Here is a 23,692-nt window from a genome sequence, read left to right as displayed (position 1 = left end):
GTTTTCCAAGTCAATTTCAGGGTGTCGCGCTCTTCAATGGCCCCACCTAAAAATGTGTCTGAATAGACATCCCCCACTGGGACAACACATCTCGTCCCCACAAGATCATAGGAACAGGCAACACAAAGGGCTTAACAGAAGCTACATGTCCCTCTGGGCCTTTAATTTGGATCAAATCCAAACTTTGTTGGCTATTACCAGTCCCTCCAATGCCCGCCAACGCCTGAGAAATATTAGCTAGAGGCCATTGCGGGGGCCATTTGGCCTGAGAGATTACTGTAACATCAGCTCCAGTATCAATGATTCCGCTTAACACTATTTGCTGTCCCTCGCGGGTAAGAGTACATTGACATACGGGCCTTCTCTGGGAAATGGATTGTACCCACAAGATTTGCGGGTTTCCCGTAGACCCAAAGCCCCCTTTCCTCTGTTGGGATTGAGTGGGGATAGGGGCGCCAGTCTCCTTGGGAATTAATATCAGTTGCGCTATACGGCTACCTTTCGGTATTGTACAGGGGGGGAATGGAGTCCATGCCATGATCTTAATCTCATCAATACTATCAGAGTCAATAACTCCCGGCAACACAAAAAGTCCTGACAAAGTTGTAGATGATCTTCCTAACAATAACGCTTGCGTTCCAGGGGGCAGAGGCCCCGAAACATTTGTAGATAATAGGTGGACCGAGGGATCGAGTACCGTTACTGTGTGGGCGGTTGCCAGGTCCAGTCCGGCGCTCCCGGCTGTTGCTGGACGAAGACTTGAGGCGCTGCTGCCCCCCCCTGAGGGTTTGGGAATGTCTGCTGCGGCATTTGTGTCTGCACGCGTCGCTGCTCCGCGCTCCGTGATCGGTTTCCCTGGATTAATTGACCCTGCAAATCATACTTAGACCGACATTGATTAGCATAATGACGCCCTTTCTTACATCTGGGACAAATTCCCGGAGCTCGAGGTTTAGTACTGCCGTTAGCGGCTAAGCAATTTTTCTTCAAGTGACCAGGCTTACCGCACCCATAGCAGACACTCGGACCCATTGGGCCGCGCATAGCCGCAAAGGCAGCTGCCATGGCTTCATACTTATGATCCGCAGTACCAATCCTATTACAGGCTTCAACCATTTCAACTAGGGTGGGGTTTTGATTAGGGAGAGATTTCAAAAGTTTTTTGCAATCTGCATTAGCATTTTCCACAGCCAGTTTTAACAACAAAATTTCTCGAGCTTCCGCATTATCTATCTGACGTTCCAGAGCTTGTTTCAATCTGTCAACAAACTGCATATAGGGTTCCCGAGGTTCTATGGGTCCTGGGTCAAAGGGATCCTCCTCCGGGGGATACCCTGCCGCTCCCACCGTGAGGGGCCCTTTAGTATGCTCGGTACCTGGCGGGTTATCGGTGTCTCCAGCCTCTCTACCGTCCTTGCCCTCCTGCGCCTTTAAGGTTTCAAAAATAGTTCGCCACCACGGAAGCATACGCTGCGCTCCAACGTTTCCAGTTGTGGCTGCATGCCACAGTTTCACCCCTACATCATCCCACAGTTCCCGTGTAAAAATAGTGGAGGCAGTCACAGTGGGTATTTTTACTTGTACCCATTTAAGCATCATTTTAAGGTCTTGCCCAGAAATATTCTTTCCATGTTTCTTAAGAAGAGCTTTCATAAGCTCATATACGTCTCTCTCTGGGGAAGACGCTTGATTTCCCATGTTTCCCACAGCTCACCTCTTCGTTCCAGAGGGATTCTTAGGCCGGCTCCTGCTTCCTTTCAGCAGCTCATTTAAAGTTCTGTGGGACTCGCAGCCTGCCACGCAGTTAGGTGGTTGTCGAACCCGGGAATCACGTCGGGGTCACCAATTTGCCGCGATTGAGAGACGGAGACCTAGCTGGGTGCACGCCAGATCTAACTTTATTGTTTTCAGCAACCATCTTTTATATGATCAAATATTCATCAGAAGACAGCGTGTTAGAGTCTGATTGGTTACACAGAAAATCATCTCATACATATTACAAAAGCTGAGTTCCTAATTGGCCAGTCATTTCAAAGTCGTCCGTCTCTTTTCGCATCCTGTTGCCCAATTTCTTTCAACCACCAATTCCTTGTTCTATAAACAAAGCCAGGATGTTGCAGTCTGTTGTTCCTGATGTTTATCTTGTGACAGATAACAGTCTTGCCCAAGCAGAGGCTTTTTTCAAGGCGCTGCATTGTTCAAACTTTCTGTAGTTCGCGCTGCATAAGCTCCAGCACATCCTTTTCGATTAGCTGGCTATCACTAGGAGTTCTTCCAAGGCTGATCAGATCATTCCCTTCATAACATATTACTCATCTATCCATATTATAAACCGTTGTGTACATTAAGTGTATAATATTATTAACACTAATGTTTCTGTAGGCTATTCATAAAATAAATGGTGGGCAAAGTAATTCCATCTATTACACATGGAGCTCAATAACAGCTGTAAATGAGAAAATTGCAATAGACACACTGAGTAATAATCAAAACTAAAAGGACAACTGTAACAATATATCCATTGTGTAAATGTTCTGATTATAGAACCACAGACTAATCTGTAATTTTTCATCACTGATAAACATTGGTAACTGTCCAGAATTCAGATTATACTTTATGCAGTTACTGCCTAAAAAAGCTGCAAAAGCTACTTGATTTATTAATTTAACGAGATAGATACAATAAATATTTTGTTTACTTTGATACAGAAATATGTGCAGCATGACATCAAATCACTATACCCACCTAAAAACTACAGTTAGCAAAATGTACTATACCTTTCCACGTATGCAGCTACAAATGTGACATACACAGTTTTGCCAGCATAACATCAGAAAGCTATACTGGCTTGTCAGTAGGAAGTTCTCTAAGGCTTCTTGTTAACATTTTCAGGCACCATGTGATCCCAGTTTAGAGCCTGCAAAAGCAACTGCTCATGTCAGAAAAGAGATTGAGGTAATTTTCTAGTATGACAGCTTTGGTGGACTTAGTTAAAAATCTTTTAATTACCTCAAATATCTTAACATTTTTACTACTGTGCATGTAATAATGCCTACAAATTATCTGTTGAAGCACAAAAAACGCTATGGCATGCTAAAAACTCAGTTCAGTAACACTATAAGGTCAGCCAAGAAAATTCTGGCTCATTTCTAAGAATGATTACAATAAAAGCCCTGATATTTGGGATAAGAGGCACTAAGCTATCTGATACAAAATTGCTGCAGTCAAAACATCAAGCATGATTTTTTGCAAATAGTGCTAATTTATTAACAGGAAAACACTCAGCGTGGCAAACACCAGGGATAATTATATAAAGGCTCCTTCAGAAAATGCCATTTATCTTGCATTTTCTGTCTCTTTACCAAGGGTCACACAAACTTCCAGCTAGAGATGAAAGAGGTTGAGGTGTGGTCCAGCTTCATGATACTGACCAGATGGGGAAGATGCTGCAATTGGCATAGAGCCCAAGGAGAAAGAGATCTATGGGGAGTTAGGAAGAGGGAAACACATTTGACAGCAAGACAAGAGCTCTCTCCCAGACATCATCCATGGGGATCCTTCATTCCCCTTTGCTTATATTGTCACTGTATATACACAGAATGACTGAATATATTATGCATGGGAATTAATCTTGCCACTGGCACTGTCAAGAAGTCACTGAGCTTTTATTATGCATGCAAAGTTCTGCCATTTTGCACACGCAGATGAAATTTGGAATTCTCAAACAAAGAAATCCAAAACTAAATTAGAAAGGAGAGAAGATTAGGCCCAGGGTCACAAGAATAGAGAAGATTCCACATGCAAAGGAGATTTTTCAAAAAATAAGTGACAAGGTCCTACACACTGTCTCCTCTGACAGAACAGTTCAGACTTTTTCAGCCAGGTACCTCTTGAAAGGACTCAATGGCCAAGTCCCAGCAGGTACTTATGCATGAACAGGCCACGTGTTCTCCCCAGCTATTTGTGTAGCTATGTTAACATTCCATGCTTAAAAAAAACTTCCTTTTTTTTCCTCAGTGTCAATTAATTGCTCTTGCTCACTACTTTTCATAAAACAAGAATTAGCAGATGCCCAAGTGAAAAAATTACTTGTTTTGAAAAAAATTTGAAGCACTTACTTACATTGCCAAACAGGTTCACCTCAATTCATCTGAATATAAAAAATAGCATAACCACAACCTCCCCCTTCTAAAATTCAGCTCCAGTATCACTTAAGGTGAGGGAAATGAGGAGGAAAGAAGCAAAAGTGTTCTTGCCCTCATCAGGCTGCTGGTTTGCAAATGACTTGTTCCTCCTACCCTGTTTAGCAAAGCAGTCACAACCTACTCTCTTCAGTCATGTCAGTATAAGGGTTGGATAGTGTTAGCCCTTCACATGTCCTTACAGTAATAGCTCGTTTTCAGAAAATGCCAGTAAATCTTTTAAACATCAAATCACACATGTAAATTTGTTTATATGTAGTTTACATAACAGTCACTGATTACATTCCAATCAATCAAATGCTAGGATATTACACTGGAATCCACTAGATGTCTGGCTTTTTAATTCACATTTTACTGATTCTCCATCCCTCAATTTTGTGTCACTTTTCTGCTTATTTAATCTCCCCCCCCAAAAAAAGTATCACATTACCTTAATATTTTACCATCCTCCAGCAAGTCCCTATTTGCCGAGTTCTTAATTTTTTCCTTCATCGCTCATTGCCTGCCTCCACTAGTGACTCTATTCTCTGATTTAGTTTTCTTAAGAACTGGATTATCTCCAGTTCTTGACTTAAATGCCTTGGAATAAAAGTATTTGGAATTAAAAGTAAAACCCCCACAGATTATAAAACAAACAAAAAAAAAAGATAATAAGCAGACTTGGTAATGCACATTTCTAAACACTCTTTAAATAAAGTTCATGTAAAATGAGGGCCAGTCAAGTATGAGCCTATGTAATATTGAATGCTATATACACTTAGAAATCGAAAGAGTTCTGTAAAGCAATAAGCTTTTACTTTATCTCAAGCTACTACCTTTCTAGGAAATGACTGGAAACATTCTACAACACTCAATAAATCCAAATTCCTGCGACTTAAGTGTTCTTTCACTTTTTAACCCATATACCAGTTTATAACCATATCAAAAGATATAAAGATTAAATTGATATTTCCACTGATATTGCTATACTTTAAATAGTTTAAAATAAACTTGATTTAGTTCATCAGCTTGTCACACTCAAAGTACTTTCAACCAGAAGTCAACTTCATAGCACTTGATACCATGGCATACCACCTGATACCATGGCATAGCACCAACTTTAAGGAAACTGCAGACTTTTGAGGCAAAATTGTCCCAGCATAAATACCTGTCCTGGTTCCGGCAGGGATGGGGTTAATTTCCCCAAGGAGCCGGCAGGGGAGGCAGGTATTCCATACTACGTGACCCATGCCCCGCTATACGAGGAGCTGGGGGGGTGGGGGGGGGCAGACGCCACTCGGGGGCGGGCTGCGGCGGTGTGGGTCCGGTCGGTGCGCTACGCGGTGGTACGGGAATCGCGTCCTTATACTCCTTTATCGGTGTTGTTTTCCTTTCTTCTTCCCTTTGGCTGTTCTGTTAAATTACACTGTTTCAACCCACGAGTTTTGCCTTTTTCTGCCGATTTTTCCCACGGCTGTGGGAGTTGAGCGAGCAGCTGCGTGGGTCTTTGACGCTGGCTGAAGCCAAACCACAACAGTACCATTTCAACAAGTTTAAAAGAACTGTCTGCTTAATGTCCTTTTTCAGGACAATCTAACAGCTCTCTTTTCCATGCTTTAAAAAAAAAAAAAAATTCTAAACAATTTGGGAAAACTATCTAAATTGTTTAGGCTTCAGAAGCAGCATTTATTTTCTAGTTTCATCTTATTCTACTGTAATTCAACCAAATACCAACAGATTTCTACCTTCTTTATGAATACTTAAAGCTTTAAGGCACAAGTAGTTTAATAAGTTTCATTTGCAAATAGCAGAAACTAGACCAAAGTTTACGCTTTTAATGCTTTCTTTAAAATGCTTCCATGCCTTTTACAGAAGCTTTCTCACTTTCTCTTATGGACGTCATAGCTTCACTTCACTCAAAGAAATGCACATTTTGGCCATAGATTTCAGTGTAACCAAAAAAAAAAAAGTATCAGTTTGGCAACAGGAAGTCAATTTCCTATCCCTTGGGGTCTCACTCCTGTAACAACTTTTTTTTTTTTTTTGAACACTCATTAGCAAACACCAATTTAGCCCATTGAAGGGACCAGATTTTAAATTCATCATTTATTTTTCAGTTTTCAAAAGTTACACTATATAAAAGTAGCCTTACACATTTTCATTACTTAACAAACTACTGATTCACTCTCAGGCTTTTTTAACTGATAAGGAATAAATGATAGAAGTGACTGATTCAGGCATAGGACCCATAAAGCTCCCAGTAAAGCACTGGTAAAAGACACTGCATTTATCTGCTAAGAGGATGCTATAAACAAATTTAACTTTGGGCCTGTTTTGTCTTTCTCAGAAAGAAATCTTTGAGCTTTCAAACCAAAGACAAAATTATTATGCAAGGAACTCACACAAGAAGCATCTTTTGCATTTCATCACCATCTTGCAAAGCGTGAATGAATGCTGAAAAACACTCTATTCTTAAATAGCAGTAAAGAACATAACAGAAATCTTCCCTTCATCCTTAAGTCCAGTTTCTGATTAGCATAAAGAGCACCTTCATTTAATTTACAGAATGCCACAGAAATACTACTAATAGCTTAAAGTACATTTCACAGTCTGAGATGTTCCAGCTGTAGTTTAAACCAACTCTCAAAGTTATTTACATATTTCATCACTCACAGTTACAGTAAATGACTTACCATAGTGACTGCTAAATTAATTGTTACAAAACTATAAATGCTTTGGAATGCTATAGAGAAAGGGTCTTGAATAAGACACCAATTATTTCCAGAATATAAGAAATACTGTTACTTGTATTACCTAAGTGCATGATTAAACTCCAAGTTGCACAGTACACCAAAATTTCAAGACATGACTCAAGAGTTGTCAGCTTTTTGTGTACCAAAAGGCCACGGACAAGTAGAAAGCAGGGTTAAACACAGAACTTGAACCTCGAGTGTCTGAAATCGTCAGAAGGAATCTCTTGATACATATCATGTGTCTTGCGATACCAAGGGCTCACACAATAAAGAATCTCTGCATTTCTTCACAACCTTGTTTAGCAGCATAAACCAGTTCCTTCTTTCTACCCATGAGTATATTTTATCAGTAGCTAGAAATGTCAAATACTTCTATGGTAAACAGAAATATCCTGGCCTTTTTTATTTTTCTACACCCCAATACTAAAAAAAGTGACAATATAATCTGCCCCAGGCAACTCTATCACCATCCACAGTAGACAGGTCATTTTCCTTTTTATCAAAGAGGAGTAGGTCATCACATTTTAGTACATGTTGACACCACTGCTAGTAAAAAGAGATAAGAATTCAGTGCCCTTAAGGTGCCTTATCCACTGTTTTACCTAACACAGATATTTCACAGCTATTGCATTAAAGCCAGAAGAGAGACAGATTTGTACCCTGAAAGAATGCACTACAAAGGTCTCAACCTTTGTGACAAGCTGATATTTGTACTGCAGAGAGTATAGGTGACAACTAAACACTTCCCTTACAGTATCTACCTTTCTTTTATTTTGGGTAAGAGGATTTATTCTTCTTTTATAACACCAGAGGATCATGGATGTTTAACCTCTCAAGTACATGTACGCAGTTTTTTAGTGCTTTTCAAAGTTGAAATAAAAAGCACGTGTATACCTCCTGTCATCCTCAAAACAACTTCAGAAGTTTCTTTGCTTGATTAAAACATTCTGCTTTCAGTCAGAACACAAAACAAAATAATGACACTTAACTGCTGTTGACTTTATTCACTGTGTTTTCATTTTCAAACATTTGATTCTAATGTCTAAAGAAAGTTGGAAAACACTTTTATGGCAATGTTCCTTATGTCTTATTTTTTGTTGCATTTTATGTTAATAAACTGGTTTCTCCACATCCTTTTAAAATAGTGGTAAGTTTAAAAGATCTGCAGGGCAAGAATGAGAACACCAACACAAACTGCTTAGTTATTACCCTGCCTGTACAGCATTCACAAAAGGACTTTTTCTATTTGGAAAAATATAAAGATATGAACACACTTGCAATAAACTGCATAATGATGCTCAGTTTCTTCTGCACATAAGTGTAAAATCTTACTTCAAAATGGGCAAAAGAGAAGCCACTGGTTAGAGGAAGAACAGGAATTCCATGCTGTAAGTGAAATAATAGATTTGTGCTTAAAGATTCTAAACCTTTTTTTCCCCCCCCAGGAATGCAAATTGTACTATTAACTCCCACTAGAAATTAAACCTTGATTTGTACAGTAAGAGAAAGAGCAACTTCTTTATGAAATGTAAAATAACATTCCTCTATTTTGAAAATAGTCTGTTCAATTTTTCTATTCATTTTGGCAATATTTTTTTTTTAAAACGTGGAGGCCAAGAAAGTAGTTCTGAGTTCAGAGACCATATCAACAAACACAAAGGCTCACTATTTGAGTGCTCGTTACTTATTTGTATACCTAAATGCACTTAAATGACTGCATGTTTGCCTACACACACTTTCAAAACTCCATCCTCCTTCACCAAAACATATTGCATAGGTATACATTACTCAAGAAGAGGGAAACAAACAAAAAAATTAGTAACAGAAACTTTGTGACCAGAGTACAGTGTTTAGAAGAACATGATTTTATCACCTAATAACAGGCCGCTTTATTTGCCAAAGAATTTTGCACATTTATGGCATGCATATATACACAGATGTACACAAACACGCATCTGAATGCACACATTTTATACTCCGTTTCAGACTAGGCACATATTAATGCATTAGCAAAGACTGAAATCAAAGAGTTAGACCGTTATTACACAGCAACAACATTTAAGATTAAGAGCAAGACCAAAGACTAAAAGATCTTCATGACACAAGCTCATTTTTTAGATCAGTGCATCTGAACTGAGGTCTCTTCCAAATGACATTGTAAGCAGAAAAAAATAAAACCTGGCTCAGAAAACATACAGGGGGCAAAAATATTATGAAAATAATAATCTTTTTGTTTCTAAGCAATCTAACCAGTAACCACTTTCAATTTTATTCTTTTTACCGCTATTCTGATTTTACTGTTTTTACTCAATTAGCATGAAGTTGTTTTGAAATACGAAGAAAAAAAAATGTTATAGCTGGTTAGCAAGATAATGCTATTTTTATGCTTTGGATAGAAGTCATCACGAACAAGCTTTAGTGAATCTGTTTTTTTAAACTGATATTTATATTTTGTGATATCATTTTGATACACAATTTCAAATGCAAAGGAAGTGGGATATTTTGAGAGAAGTAAACAGACATGTTTGAAATTCAATAAAAAAACCCTGCAGTTACAGATGGCTTCTGCCCAAGTGAATAGCGAATATTACACTAAAGCAGTATATGACTCTTCCAAGCATGAGGCAATTCAAAGTATTTGTTACTATATGAGAGTTTGCAGAAATGATTTACCTACGCAGTAAGCTTGTGTTCCTAATTAACTCAGGGGTACAATTCCCATTTGTTAAATTAAGCATGAGGTTCAGCTCCAAATGACTTCAGCATTCATTATCAGAAGATACAAATATGTCTGCCTGTTAAATATTTTCAATGTCAAGCATTTATTACTTAGTGAATTTCAGCCTTACTGACTCTTCATACTGAATTTTGATGCTCTTTTATGCACTATATTCTGTACTTGTCAGAAAAATGACCATTTTGCATTGCTTTAGGTTTTCTTACTTTATGATAAATTCTATCTTCTCTTCAACTCTTTCAAGAGAAAAAAACAAGTACCTGAAATAAACAATATTTCAGTCATTTTAAGTTCACAGAACTGCTTTACAAATCACACAGCCTGACCTCCTTCTATAATATTACACTACAGCAAGATCCAAAATAACATTCCAGTTTGACAGCTAACCTCAGGCACCACTGGTCTAGTATCTCGCTGCTTATAGTGCTGGCTGAAAAGCTGATAGGATACGCAAGACAAGCTGAGAGTTTAACTGGCAGAGCTGTTCAAATCTAAATTGTGCTATTTGAAACTTAGACCACAGGAGACAACAGTTCACTTTTTACCATGGCAGCAGATTCAACCTCTTGGCCCTGTGAAAGTCATATGAATACATTTAGCACACACAAAAAATATCTCCCTATATTATGATCAAAGACATATTCAACACACATTTTTTATGCACATTTGATCGTTCTGTTGACAGTCTTGGAAGTTAAGTAATATGGACTGCTGCACATAGGTTTCAAACCTTGATGGAGCCCAATGGCAGGCTACTTTTGACAGTCAAATAATGACAAGCACGTTGCAGGCCGATGCCCGTCATTTATGAACATCTTGGCCTGCTCCAACCGTTGCGCAGCGACTAAGTGGACGGTCAAAGGTTAAGTTCGAAGAAGACAGCAATGAAGGGCAACTGTCATGCACCACTGAATACTGTGAGGCAGCAAGGAGTGGTTGTCTTCTGAAGAACATGCAAAATGTTCTCGTTCTGTCCAGGCAGACACATATTTGAAGGTCCTAAATGAGACCACTGCCAATTCATGAAGAGCCAAACTGACAGCATGCCATTCAAACTGTCTCTCTCAAATTTGACTTTTTTTTTCTTATTTGAAATCACAAATGCATGCAAAGTGTAACGTTAAACAGAACTCTCAGCAGCTGTTCTAAGCAAGCCAGATTTGGCAGGGTAGGAAGGGTGAGGGGAAATACATCGAAACTTTTTCCCTTCTCTTTCTTGTAATATTTAAGAGAAGTTCAATTATTTCACAATAAATTCTTCCGTTTTCTTGTAATGGCATGCATTTATCTCCAAAATTACATCTGTTCTACCCCTTTTTCTAAATACTGGGGTTTCTTCCAGTATTAAAAAGCAGAGCCTAACACTTTATAATTAGGGCTAATACAATCACCTGGAATTTTAATTCTGCATTTGTATATTAATATTGCAATAGGAGCATACATTAAAGCATGCAAATGGATATTATGCATCAGTCTCTGAATATCCTAAGCATTTCTGTTATAAATGGTACAATAACAGTATTTTCTATTTGTTTAAAAGCATTGTTTTGTGTGGAGTTATGGCTTGAACAGCATGATTAACAATGAAATTGCATTATTTTGCATAAAACATATACATCTTACTTTTAACCCATTGCCAGTAAAGATGTATATTTTTTACTTACACATTTAAATTATGCAATCATATTCACGTTTGCTTCTATTAACATATAAAATACTTCAGGAAAAATAGAAATACTTTTTTTTATTAGATAAACAGTGATGCCGCTCATCTTTCATATGAATGAATGCTTGACACTAAATTTAATCAGGCTGACAAAGCATCATATGAGTTAGCTCTTTATGCCCTTTTCATCATCAGTCCAGCTCTCCTGCACTTACAGGGCCAAATAGTGCCCTTTAACAAAACAGATCAACATGCAAAGTGCTTGTTTCTTTTTGCTGGGTCAGTGGTATCATCCTGCTCATGACATTATCGCTTTGTACTAATTTCTGTCATGATACCATTACATTCAGGACCCTATTCACAAACTGCGCTTTGCAAACTAAAGAGAAAATTATTTGTCATTAGTTACGAGGGATATGTTTGAATCACGAAGCATAAAACCCCTTGTCTGTCATGTACACAGACATACACACAGAGCATAAACTCTTTAAGGCGAGAATTCATACGTTCTATTGCACAAGTCAAATACTATCAACACTTTTTAAATCACATAATGACCAACCTACTGTCTTGATCACCATCAATGGCTTTCAGGAAGTCAGAAGCATAAAATAAAAATTCAACTTATTTTGAACTGAAGAACAAATTTCAAGGCTTTTCTACATAGGCAAGAGGGTCTTATCTAGATCAGAAATTATCAACTTGGGGAAAGCTCATCAATGTCTTTTACACTCTATGTAGGTGGAAGAAAAAAAAACAAAACAAAACACATACTTTAATTGTTAGAACACTTTCTTGGTTACACATCCGTTTTCCCCATCCCCAGCTGCTTCTTCTCTTTTTGTCTTATAATGAGGTTCAAATCCATTCAGAAGCACTCTGTAGTTAGTCTGAAATTTCTAAATCTTAAATTCTGGATGTCCTGACTTCACTCTTCATTGTTGAAGTGCGCAGTGCTACTGCACACATACTGCACTTCCTGACCCTTTCATTGTGAGCTGTACAGTGCGCATGCACACACACAGTAGCTATTTCAGGTAGTCAGACCCTGTCCAAATGAAATGGACTTACCGCTCACACACCATTCAGTCACAAGGAATTTAAGCAGTGCATCTGATGCCTATTATGTGTTATCAACTTACTTATGAGAATTAGAAAGTTAAAGTTTCTCTGCATTTTGATTTCCATTTCTAGAAGAGGGGGAAAATACCCCCCTACTGCAGAGATCTTTTGTGAGGATAAACTTACGAAATAATATGACATAAGAAGATACACTAAGGAGCCACAGGTAAGTACACTGTATAATAAAAATACTTCAGTAACATAAGACATTTTTAAAACAGTTCAGGGAAGGCTGACAAATATCTACAGTTTATTATAAGAGTTTAGGCTAGAATGCCACTAAGAACTCTGTTATATACTGTTATCAAGCACCACAACTTGCAGAGGTCAAGTGATTATGAGAACTTTTGTGAAGTATCAGTTCCTGGAGTCAGGAAATTTTCATACAAGTTTCCACTCTTATTTGCAAGAATACTGGAGAAAACCTCATGGAATGTACTTGAAAATATGAATACTAATAATGCTAAGAAACCCAGAAGAACAACAAAGCTTTTTTTAAAAAAAAATATAACTTTTTTTTTAACTCTGGTAGAAGGCAATACAGGCCAGAGGAAAGACAAGACAAAAATGAGAGAGAACCAGACAGTGTGTTAGATCTCCTGTTACATTACCTGTCGGTTACTGTTATCTAAGGAGTGCACAGTATATCATATAGGTAGATACAATATACAATACAAAATAGCTCTATTCCCAAATATACAGGAGTTCCTCATGACACATTCAAGCAAAATTGGTTAAAGAGGAAGCCACTCAGGAACACAAGTTTTTACTAATGGAAGTAAAAGACTTCTGAAGTCTTTTAAAGTGAAATACAAGACTAGGAAATCAAAACATTGGTAGTACTCATAATTTATCTCATTTTTGTCTATGTATAAATGCTTTCCATAAACACGTTCCAGTGAACCAAGACTGATAGTGTCCATACGACTATATCACAGGACTATTTTTCAGACACCAATGACAGAAGTTCAAGAAATGAAAGACAGCACATACCAGAAGGCTTCCAAGCTTGACAATGCAGAAGCTTAATAGCTTCTGTTTTAAGGAACAGAGGCAGTCTATGCAAACTATCATTTGTCCCGGTACTTTTCCTCCTAAAAAGTTCAACTACCGCCATTGTCATTAAGTTCAGAAAGAAAGAAAAACACTAATATAGTACACTTTTTAGATTTCACATGCCAGAGGCAAAATCCAGAGCACTGAACATCCATAAAAGGTTAACTGCCTACCGACCTAGTCATCACAGTAAAAAACCCAAAACAAAACAGCTTCTCTTCCCTATTACCAAATACACAAGGAGCCACACAACTGATTCAACCCATCTTAATCTAAAGGACTGACAAGGGAATGGTTGGAAAGTGGGGAATGGAACTGCCTTTTGATCTTACCTCCTATCAGGTCAGTTCCACTATACTCAGCAAATACAAAATCTGAAATAACAAATTCAGTAAAAATTACCTTTTGGCTCCTACCTGGACAGAAAGCAGAAGTGGATTTTTTGGACACCATAATAACTGCAGTAAAAAAAAAAAAAATTCTTCTACATTTCAGTAAAACTCCAGGCTGATAAAAACAGTTTCAAACTGATCAGAGCTTTGGTATAATTTCCAGTGTTTTTATATTGCATACTAAAATATGCCACTTACATGGTCTCAGAATAAACAACTGAAATACTCAATCTCTCTTTGGAACTTCTTTCCACAATTTTCTGCCTAAATGTCTTGCAAAAGTGTTACATTTGACAAATACTCATTTTCTTTAAAAAAGTTTATTACAAATTTCTATCTAAACCTTGACTCTAAATAAGCTTTCCAACCCAGAAAGATAGTCATTTCACTGTTGTTTATATGTGCTGTTCATGATGAAGGCCCCAAATAACTTTCTCCTACGTAGTTTCTCTGGATTAAATGATTTGTTCTGTTTTCATTCTGTGATTAGGTACAAACATATTCACCATAGCACACGGTTCAATATTTTACTATCTGCAGTTCTTTGCCATCCCATGATTTAGATACAAGAGGGTGAAGCATTCCCTTTGAGCACAAAAGCATCATTACCTTCTGCAATTACATCATTTACATTAGAAGTAAACATAGAAGAAAATCAGAACAGAATACAGCCAAATACAAATTGTTTCCAGATCTACAAGCTGTTGTTTAATTAATTTACATAAACCCATCCTTTTGTATACAATCTCCTTTCCAAATACAGACGTACATTTCAAAAGGACTACTGCTTTAAGACAACAGTCAGATTTTTAAAACCTTCTTGCTCAATTCGAGTGCCATTCAGTATCAACAGGATTGGGCTTTGAAAGCCCTTTAAATGCTTGTGAAAATCCTACCTATTTCAATTCAGAGTTAAAGAAATCTATTAAATGTGTATTTGAACATGAATTTCACCAATTAAACCGCCAGAAGAAATATGTAAGGTGTATGATTCTACAGAGCAGTAATAGCAATGTTTTCTAATCCCAAAGTTGCTTAAACTTACTGTTCACTTTTTGGAGATGAAAACATTGTCTGATCCTGACCTCCGTTTTTCCCCCTAAAAGCATGTACAGTGTAAGTTTCACTGCCAAGATCCAACGCGTGAAATTTCTGCACTCAAAACAGAGGACACAGCATGCGTCAGAAGTCGGAGGGTTTGCTTTATGTAAAATGTTTTGCCATTATAGACTGGAGTCTCTCTGGTAAGTTACAGGCAGAGGTTTCAGTAATTTTATTATCTGTACAGAAATGTGCAAATCAGACCCTGATTTTAATATTATGGGATGTTTGATTTCAATACACTTTTAAACCTTAGAACAGAATCAGCAACATATTTTAATCTGATACCTTTTCAAGTATTCACTGCATGAAGTACCAGATGCCTGGGGGGTATGAAATAATACTAAAAACTTTATAATCATTCATTGATTTAGTTTTGAGCATAGTATATCATTTGAATCCAATGGGAACATAAAGAGCTATTTGTGAGGTCAACCACAGTACAGACAGAGGCTGACATGATATCGATGGCAAGGTGGAAAGAAATTGCCAAATACAGCAGATCAATACCTCGTTTCACTGTTACAGCCTTCTGGAGACATAAAATATATATCTTTACAGCTACGAAAATAATAATAATGGAAGTGGGAGATAAATGCTTCCCTCAAGGTAAACTATTTGATTAGCTGAGGGCAAAGGTGACAATAGCAGCTACACTAAAGTAACTTTACAGTCTTAAATAAAAATGGTGGGATGAGCAGCAGATAAAAGGGCAAAATGAAACAAGTTCTAGGAGATAAAGGCAAAAAAATGTAAAGCTAAATATGGTAGAGCAGAGTTTCCTCCCATAGTAAGAGTCCAGTAACTAAAAAAAAAAAACGTGTTTTGAAATTACAGACTATCACTTTCTATCCAGAAGCCTTCAAAGATATCTTTAATCTGTCCCATACTTTAAATGCCAATAAATATTCATAACCATGTTTTGCACTTCACTACTGAACCTAATAGAATACAGTAATACGCTATAGTACTTCTTAGTCTCAACTGTAGGGAAGAAGATCATCTGATATTTTGGATGCTCTTGGTCATTAAAGGCTAATCAAATAATTTAAGAAATTGATGAATTATTAAAGCATGAGAGCTCCATCCTGCTTCAGCTGAAAGTTGCTTAAGTTTCATCACCAATTGCACTGGGCACAAACACAAGCTTCAGGCATTCACTGTTAGGCCTGTCTAGCTTTCACTAACCTGGGTCAGAAGCAACTGAATCCTACCTGCTGTAAAAAGGTAAGTATAATAATTATTCCCTAAATGTTTTCCAAATCTACCAATAAAGGTGAAAGTAGGGCCAGTACTGCACCTCCAGCAGTGACATTTCACTATAGCTTCATTTCAAAAATGCCAATTTGCATCTGAAACTTTTAAGATTATAAGCTAAATTCAGAATCAGAAGACAAGAGGGTCTGGGTGACCTACATCTGAGACTATCTAGATTTCTGAAATTGAATCACCTGCTAACAACTTCCAAAAGATTTTTCTTCAGAAAGATGCTCATTCAAAACTAAAAATTCAATCCACATGAAGTTTTATTTTCTACAGAAAACAGGCTGGATTTCCACAATGTGCTTTTCTTTGGTTTGGGGGGTAAATTTAATTTGCCTGAATGCCACAATTTATAGAAATATTTGAAAAATAATATAAACAACTATCATTGTTTTTATACACTGCACATCTAACACTGGATTTGTAAATGATCGTTTTCTTTGTCTCAGTGTTGCTGTTTTAGAACATACTCACATAACATATTTCATAACAGTCTAGTTGCACATTTACTAAGACAACAAAAAAATTTTGAGTTCATCTTAAATTTGGCCACATAGCTTTCAGCTGAATAAGTGAACTCCTCCAAATCACCACATCATTACACAAGATGCTTCATTGTACGCATTTCTAGTCTGCTGTCTTGAAAATTACAGTATAGAGGCTGTTCAGTAGGGAATTGGAATTAAGCAAGCAACATATGCTCCGTTCATATTCTTTATTAGAAGGCAAAAAACAAAATTTACGGCTCTGAGGCAGACAAGGAATCAAAATCCCAGTAAAGGTATTGGTATTCCAGTATGTTTTAGGAAATGTGAAGTGTCTCTAAATGTCACAAGTTGAATGAGTTAACTTATGACAAAAAAGAAAGCAGAGGGGTAACTAGGTAAACAAACATGCTGTTCATTTTGCCGGAGCAAAAATCTAATTGACACTGCCACAACAACAACAAAAAAATCCTAAAACGCATAGAACACTACCAGAGTCTTTAAAATAAGCAAGCAGTTCTGCATCTTGTCCCCCTTCTAGGACACTTCTTGCCCCCCATAGGCTGGCAAGATACCAGTGGCTGTCATGTGGTAGGAGCCTATATTAATGGTCTAATGAAAGGTCAGGGTTAATGGAACCATTTCATGCAGCCATGTCCTACGAGGTATTGTGTACCTCTAACAGCTATTATACTTGTGGCATGCAACTGGGCCAAAATCTCAGTTGGCTAGAGGCTATACAAGTAACAGACATGAGCTTACAATCTTAACATACAAAACTATAAAAAACAAAAAACAAAAAACAAAACAAACCACCAACAAAACAGATGAGGCCAGGGGCAGGGGGGAGAAAAACAGAAAAAGGAGAAGCCTTCCCAAGAGTGCATATACAGACATGGAATATGCACAACTCCCATACCACTGTCTCATGTAGTAGATCGCTAGGATCAAAGTAACCTGAGGACCTTTAGATTCCTGGCATTTGACTTCTCTTACATTACTCTTATACACAACAGCCTTACAGGCCACAATCAACAAAACATGAATTACTGTTTTCAGCATCCATGTTCCTCACAGCCCTAGCTCCAGGACCTTAGACGATTCTAACATGCAAAGCATAGATCTGCTCCTATTTACAGCAAAAACAAGAGACAATGTAAAACAGCATGTTTAATAAATCTGCAGAGCCTAAAGTACCAATATAATTCAGAGCAGCAACATAGACATGCACTTCTTAATTAAGTGGGTGATGTTCTAGTTAAAACAAAAAGACAACCCAGGGCCATAGCTAAGATTAAGCACACACTCTTGCAAAGGAAGCTCCTACTATTATCAATTTAAAGGCTTTAAATCACAAAAAATAAACCATCTAATAGTCTGTATTCAATAGTAAGTAGAAAGTCAGGACACGGACTGACTTGGATTAACACATTTTCAGTTATAACAAGTAATTTTACAGAGGATTAGTATCTTGATGGTCTGATCAATACTAGGCACTGCTGCTATTACAGATGAAGAGAAAATTACCCCTCCAGTAATAAAGTGTGTATGTCTTGGTTCTCCTTCATTTGCCGAGTCCATTACTGTAATGGTTGCAGCATTAGCAGCTGAGGCAATTTAAGCAGAAGGAATGTGATGAATTCAAAAGCAAGGAACATTTGCCACTTATTCCTTCTTGTGTTTTAGTCTGCATATGCAAGGCTTCTACCTGACCATTTCCCATATACAAATCATGTGTTATGGGACTATCAACACTATTTCTTAATTATTGTCTCATTAATAATGGGAAGGGCCAATAATGTGATTACCACAAAAATTGCTACTGGCATATTGGCTGCTGATTCTGCTAAAACCTACACACCATTTACCTAAGCAAAAATATGACATGACAAGAAGCTTATTTAACTGCATCTAGCTGCTTCAATAACTTTAGTTTTCCTAAATACAACTTCTAAAAAAAAAAAAAAAAAATCTATTTAACCTGTCAATTAGAAACTTTTATTGTTTTATATCTTAAGAGGCAGAACTAATACCAGGAAACAAGAAATTAATGTAATATTTGAACAATTATAAGAGTGTTAAAGTTTATATACTTCATTGCATTGTATGGGTGACATTTTTCAGCACTAATCCAAAAACCATTCCCCTGCTATTAAGTGCTCTGAGAATACTTGCCTATTTTTCCCTGAGTTTCCCTATGTTGAAACAACATATTTTATCTCATAAATATATATTATTCTCCAGCCAGCAAAAATGAGGAAGATGCAGGAAATGAGACTTTTCATTGAAGTATCAGCCAAAACACTGTATATTCCCCTTTCTTCCTTGTAAATAAAATACATACAAAGCTTTGTGTTATTTAAAGCTTTATATTTCCTTGACACTTTGTCTAACATGTCTCACAAATGTGAAATTGTGCATGAATATCTTTGTAAAAGCCCTTGTGAATATTCAGATATGTGCATATTGATGCATTTATTATTTGTATAGCAATAACTTTATTGGATTGAGGTCCCAGCTGTGCTGGGAGCTGTACAAACATAACAGTAATGTCTGTGGAATACATTCTCTGTAGTCAGTTCTGGTTTCACAGTAATGTGAATTAGCATAAACAGCTACATAAGGTAATTGTGAACTGGGCTTAGCGGTTTCTTCCAAAGACCCGTCAATGTAATCCTTTTAAAGTAAAAGAAAATAATACTTCAGACTAGCTGAGCATCTTATCTTTCACAAAGTAATGACATAGGGTCTTAAGATGCAAAGAGTGGCAAGAGGAAGCATATAAATGTACTGACTAGAACTTGGCGTCTGTCACACTGAAACTAACATGAAATAAACTTTCACTAAGTCTTGAGAACAGTCTTACATTAAAGATGAACTTTTTTAACAAACCTGCAAATATTAATCAAGATAATAAACATTCTAAAGGGAAAACAGCTTTCTTCCCAAGTTTAAAAGGAGAAAATAGTCTAAGTAGACTACCAAATAAGAGCTTTATGTTTGGTTTTACTTTATGCAGTACCTTTTCCTCACCTAGCAAAAGAAAGTTTACTGCAAGCTGACCAAAACTCTGATCAACAGTGTAAAGAAAAAAATAATCAAAATAACTAGAAACTGTACCGGTTAAAACTGAATTCTAAGTTAAAGCAAACAACATGAACAAACACAAGACACCCTCTGTTTTTATGTACAGAGGAAATAGTTGCTATAGGTAAGACCAGAGAAGCTGATGGCATTCGACATCTCTAAAGATGTCTTTAGAAACTTAAGAATAATCATGTTTTACTGTCCACTTAAGACTCAGAAATATTCCACAGGACACTAGCATCCCCAACATGGTGTTTAAGACAATTGAGTAATTAACTTCTGGCTACTGTTTCCCAAATTTTTTCAGACCCTCTTCCCAGAAATGAATTTGTGTCCTCCTCCTCCTCTTGGTCTTGGAACACCAAATACTAGCATAAACAATTTCATTTCTGCTACACACTCAATCTTACTCAATCCAATGGAGTGATCTGCAAAGTGGAAATTGCTGTATGACAGCACTGTACTCTGAAGAATTTCTACCACATGCACTTGGAACAGAAATTATCTTCTATAACAGCATAAATCAAAACTTGCTATAGACATGAAAATTTGAAAGCTTATCACATATAAGAAACACATTGCATAATTACAAAGCAAAAGCCAATCACCAGGCTTCAGATAGATAGCACATAATTATAGCAAAACAAGAACTTTTATTCAGGATTTAATTCTCCAGAATGGAGACATTGCCAGAAGATACATAATCCAAACCACCTTCTCTATCCAACCACTTCCCTCTCATTAGTAGGCCTCATAAATCTTATTCTCCAGAAGAGGTCGGGTTAACCTCACTAATATTTGGTTTTCTATGAAATATTTTGATCAGGACCTAAACGGAAGTCTTGGCAGAATTACTAGAATAAGTACACACTTCCTTTCCCTTCAGCATTTCTTAGGTGAGAAACATAAGTGAACAATGTTTAAATTTAGGGACTGAAGGGTGAACTGGCATAGTGCTGGGAGCACAAAGATTACATTTCTAATTAAGTTGTATAAAATAATACCAGTATGAGGGTGGTCCCATGAAAAGAAAGCATACGTTGCTTCTTGAATAATCTTTCCTTTTCCCATTGCTGCCTTCTCCTTTGGCATCGTTTATTCTAAAGTCTTCTACAGGCTCTTTTTGTTTCACTTTCAATATACAGGAAGTTTCTCTCTAGTACCCAACTTACAACACACTCCTAAGACATCCTAATAGTATTCAGACCTTTAAATTCTCTACAAGGATCTCTTCTTAATTTTCATCCTTCCCTGTCTGTGCTCCTACAACATCTAGGAGTGTCTAAGGTCACATTCTTTCACTCTGGCTTCCTTTCATTTTTCTTACATATTGCTCCCCTGATACCTCTTCACAGGCACCTTATCCTCCTACAACCTTTGCCAGTGTAGTTCACAGTTCCATCCTCTTACTCCCTCACACATATCCTCGAATGATTTTCTTATCAATGGCAATTAATCTTCTAACGCAAATGATTCCCAAACATGTTTGGGACATATTGCAAAGACAAAAGCTTAACCCAGCCTTGGATAGATAGCATAAAAGTACAGGCTAAAAAAGGTATGGGGTGGGCTTTTTTCCTGCAATGTAATTACACTGGATGAGATGGAACAACTTACATCTGCACCTGTTTTCACACAAACAGAAAGAGCAGAAACACTGAAGTTACTGTCCTTCAGCAACAAAGGATAGCAGAAAGACTAATTACAAAATGACCAGGTTGGCCTTAAAGAGTTACTTACTACTGTGAGCAGGCTTTAAACTTATTTTCTTATTAAAATATTTAGTTGCAAACTTAAGTCAGACCTTTTCCCTTCCCCTGTAGTGAAATAAGTTTTAATGCTAAATAGTAAATTAATAGCAAAACCAAAACCAGTATGTACTGTATGCAAAGACAGGTGAACCAGATTACCATCTTCGAAAGCTTTTTCTAAGTTTATAACGGAATTAGCCTTTCTTTCACCAAGATCACTAAAACAGCACTATGCTTTCAAACAAGTCAGTTACCGCTTCTCTGTACCACTATTTTGTAAACAAAATCAGTAGAGGCACAACAACCGTCAAGAGCTGCAGTCAAATGTTGTACAAGGTGGTAGAAACAAGCCCTTCAAAGGCACCTGAAACAGCAAAACATTCAGCAATGCTGTCTGCTTATACAAACAATGTAATTACATCTTCCATATAAGCATGCAACAGCACTGCATCCAAACGCACTACCAACAGAAAAACATCATTAAAAATGTTTATTTAGGCTTGCAGTAGAGCAAGAGTCCTTTCAAATTTGAAAAGCGTGGTTACATAACACACCACCTCACTGAGAACGTACCAAAGATAGGACTTTCTCATATAACCTGTAGAACTCCCTTTTAAACTACAACATCCAAGCCGAGATGGTAAAAAAACTTTATTATTAGCCGCTGTTAAAGCCCTACGAGGCTCCCCTCTCTACAGGGAGAGGGAAACCCCGCGACCCCCCCGGGTTAGGGAGAGCGGCGCTGCTCGGCCCCGCCGCAGCCCCCCGCGGCCGCGAGCGTTACTGCCCGCACCGAGCACACCGCACACAGCCACCTCCCAGCCGGGAGGGAAGAGCCGCAGCCCCCGAGGGCTCCGACCCCGGGAGGTGCTGCCGTCAGCCCCTCCAAGCCGCTACAAGGCACCGGCGGGCCGCAGTCCTTCCCGGCGGCGCAGGAAGGCGGCCGCGGGCTGTGGGGCCGCGGCGGGTAGCTGTGCGCTCGGGCTGCTTCCCTCGCACCACAAACTTCACGGCGGCCCGGGAGCCCCCCCTCACACGGGGCTCCCCGCTCCAGCCCGCCCGGACTCTCTGCCCCCTTGCAGCCCCCCAACAAGGGCGCAGCAGCCGCGGGGAGGAAGACTGGCCGCGGGCGCGCTCCGCAAGGCTGGAGGGGAGCAAGGGGCAGGTACCTTCCGTTCTTTCTCCCGCTCCCCCGCTCTCCTCTTCATGGCGCCGCCTCAGCCGCCCTCCCGCCCCGCCTGAGGCGGCACGCGCCCTCCTCCACGCGCAGCTCCCGCCGCCGGCACCCGCGCAGCGCACAGGACAACTACAACTCCCGGCGCGCGCCGCGGCGAAAATCAGCCACGGACCCGCGCGGGGAGGCGGAGGCGGTGCCCGGCCCCACCCCGAACTACAGCTCCCAGCAGGCAGCGGGGCCCGGAAGTGGGGGGATCCGGGTAGCAACGGAGGCAGTTGCTAACGGAGCGGTGAGCGGAACCATAGGGCTAGCGGGGAGCTGTGAGTACGGGGGAAGCTTGTCCTCCTCTGGGGCCCGGTGGGGGGAAGGACAGTCATGCTGGAGCCGCTCAGGGGGACGTGGTGCCCTGGCCCGCAGCGGGGGTGTCGCTGAGGAGCGGGGCTGGCGGGGTCGTTGCTCTGCCGCGCTGAGGGGCAGCCCGGCCTGGGGCTGTACTCCCCGAGCGGTTGTTTTAGACCCCTGAGGCTCCCTTCCTCTCAGCTCCTGGGGAAGGGCAGGGCGCCTCACCGCTTGTTTGTTGTTTGGGTATTTTTTTTAACATTAGCCCTGTAGCTCCTCTCAGCTGTGTGTGTAGAAGGGCCACTGGACTCAAGCGGCAGCTGTGTTCCTGTGCCCGTGGGCAGGAAAAAAGCGGGAGCGCAGGCGTTCCTCCCTGAGGCAAACGCTGCTTCTCCTCCCTGCCCCCCGCAGCCCTGTGAGCTGACGGAGTTGAAGGAAAGTTCGGAAAGCGCTTTTAACATATGTTGTAGCCAGACACGGTTATTTTGATTTCTTTCTGCGCTGCAGCAGGACTTACAGGTCTGAAGGGTATTTCTTCCCTCAGACTACAGCAAGATGTGGTGGTCTCCTTTCCTAATATCT

The 23,692-nt window shown here is 39.0% G+C and overlaps 1 protein-coding gene across 1 annotated transcript in view; it reads right to left on the bottom strand.

The window, feature by feature from the left end:
- The window catches only part of FTO (FTO alpha-ketoglutarate dependent dioxygenase), a gene marked incomplete at its 5' end in the record, with an annotated part of 261,593 nt that extends 238,791 nt beyond the window's left edge, over positions 1-22,802 (bottom strand). The window contains one exon of the mRNA XM_082489185.1: positions 22,764-22,802. Coding sequence (XP_082345311.1) covers positions 22,764-22,802 — 39 coding nt within the window. The remainder of the gene's footprint in view (positions 1-22,763) is intronic.
- Positions 22,803-23,692: the final 890 nt, after the last annotated feature.

This window comes from Vanellus vanellus (assembly GCF_965231255.1).
Source record: "Vanellus vanellus genome assembly, chromosome: 12".
Taxonomy (NCBI): Eukaryota; Metazoa; Chordata; class Aves; order Charadriiformes; family Charadriidae; genus Vanellus; species Vanellus vanellus.
Note: the sequence above shows the minus strand (reverse complement) of the source record. Positions and strands in the feature narration are given on the sequence as shown.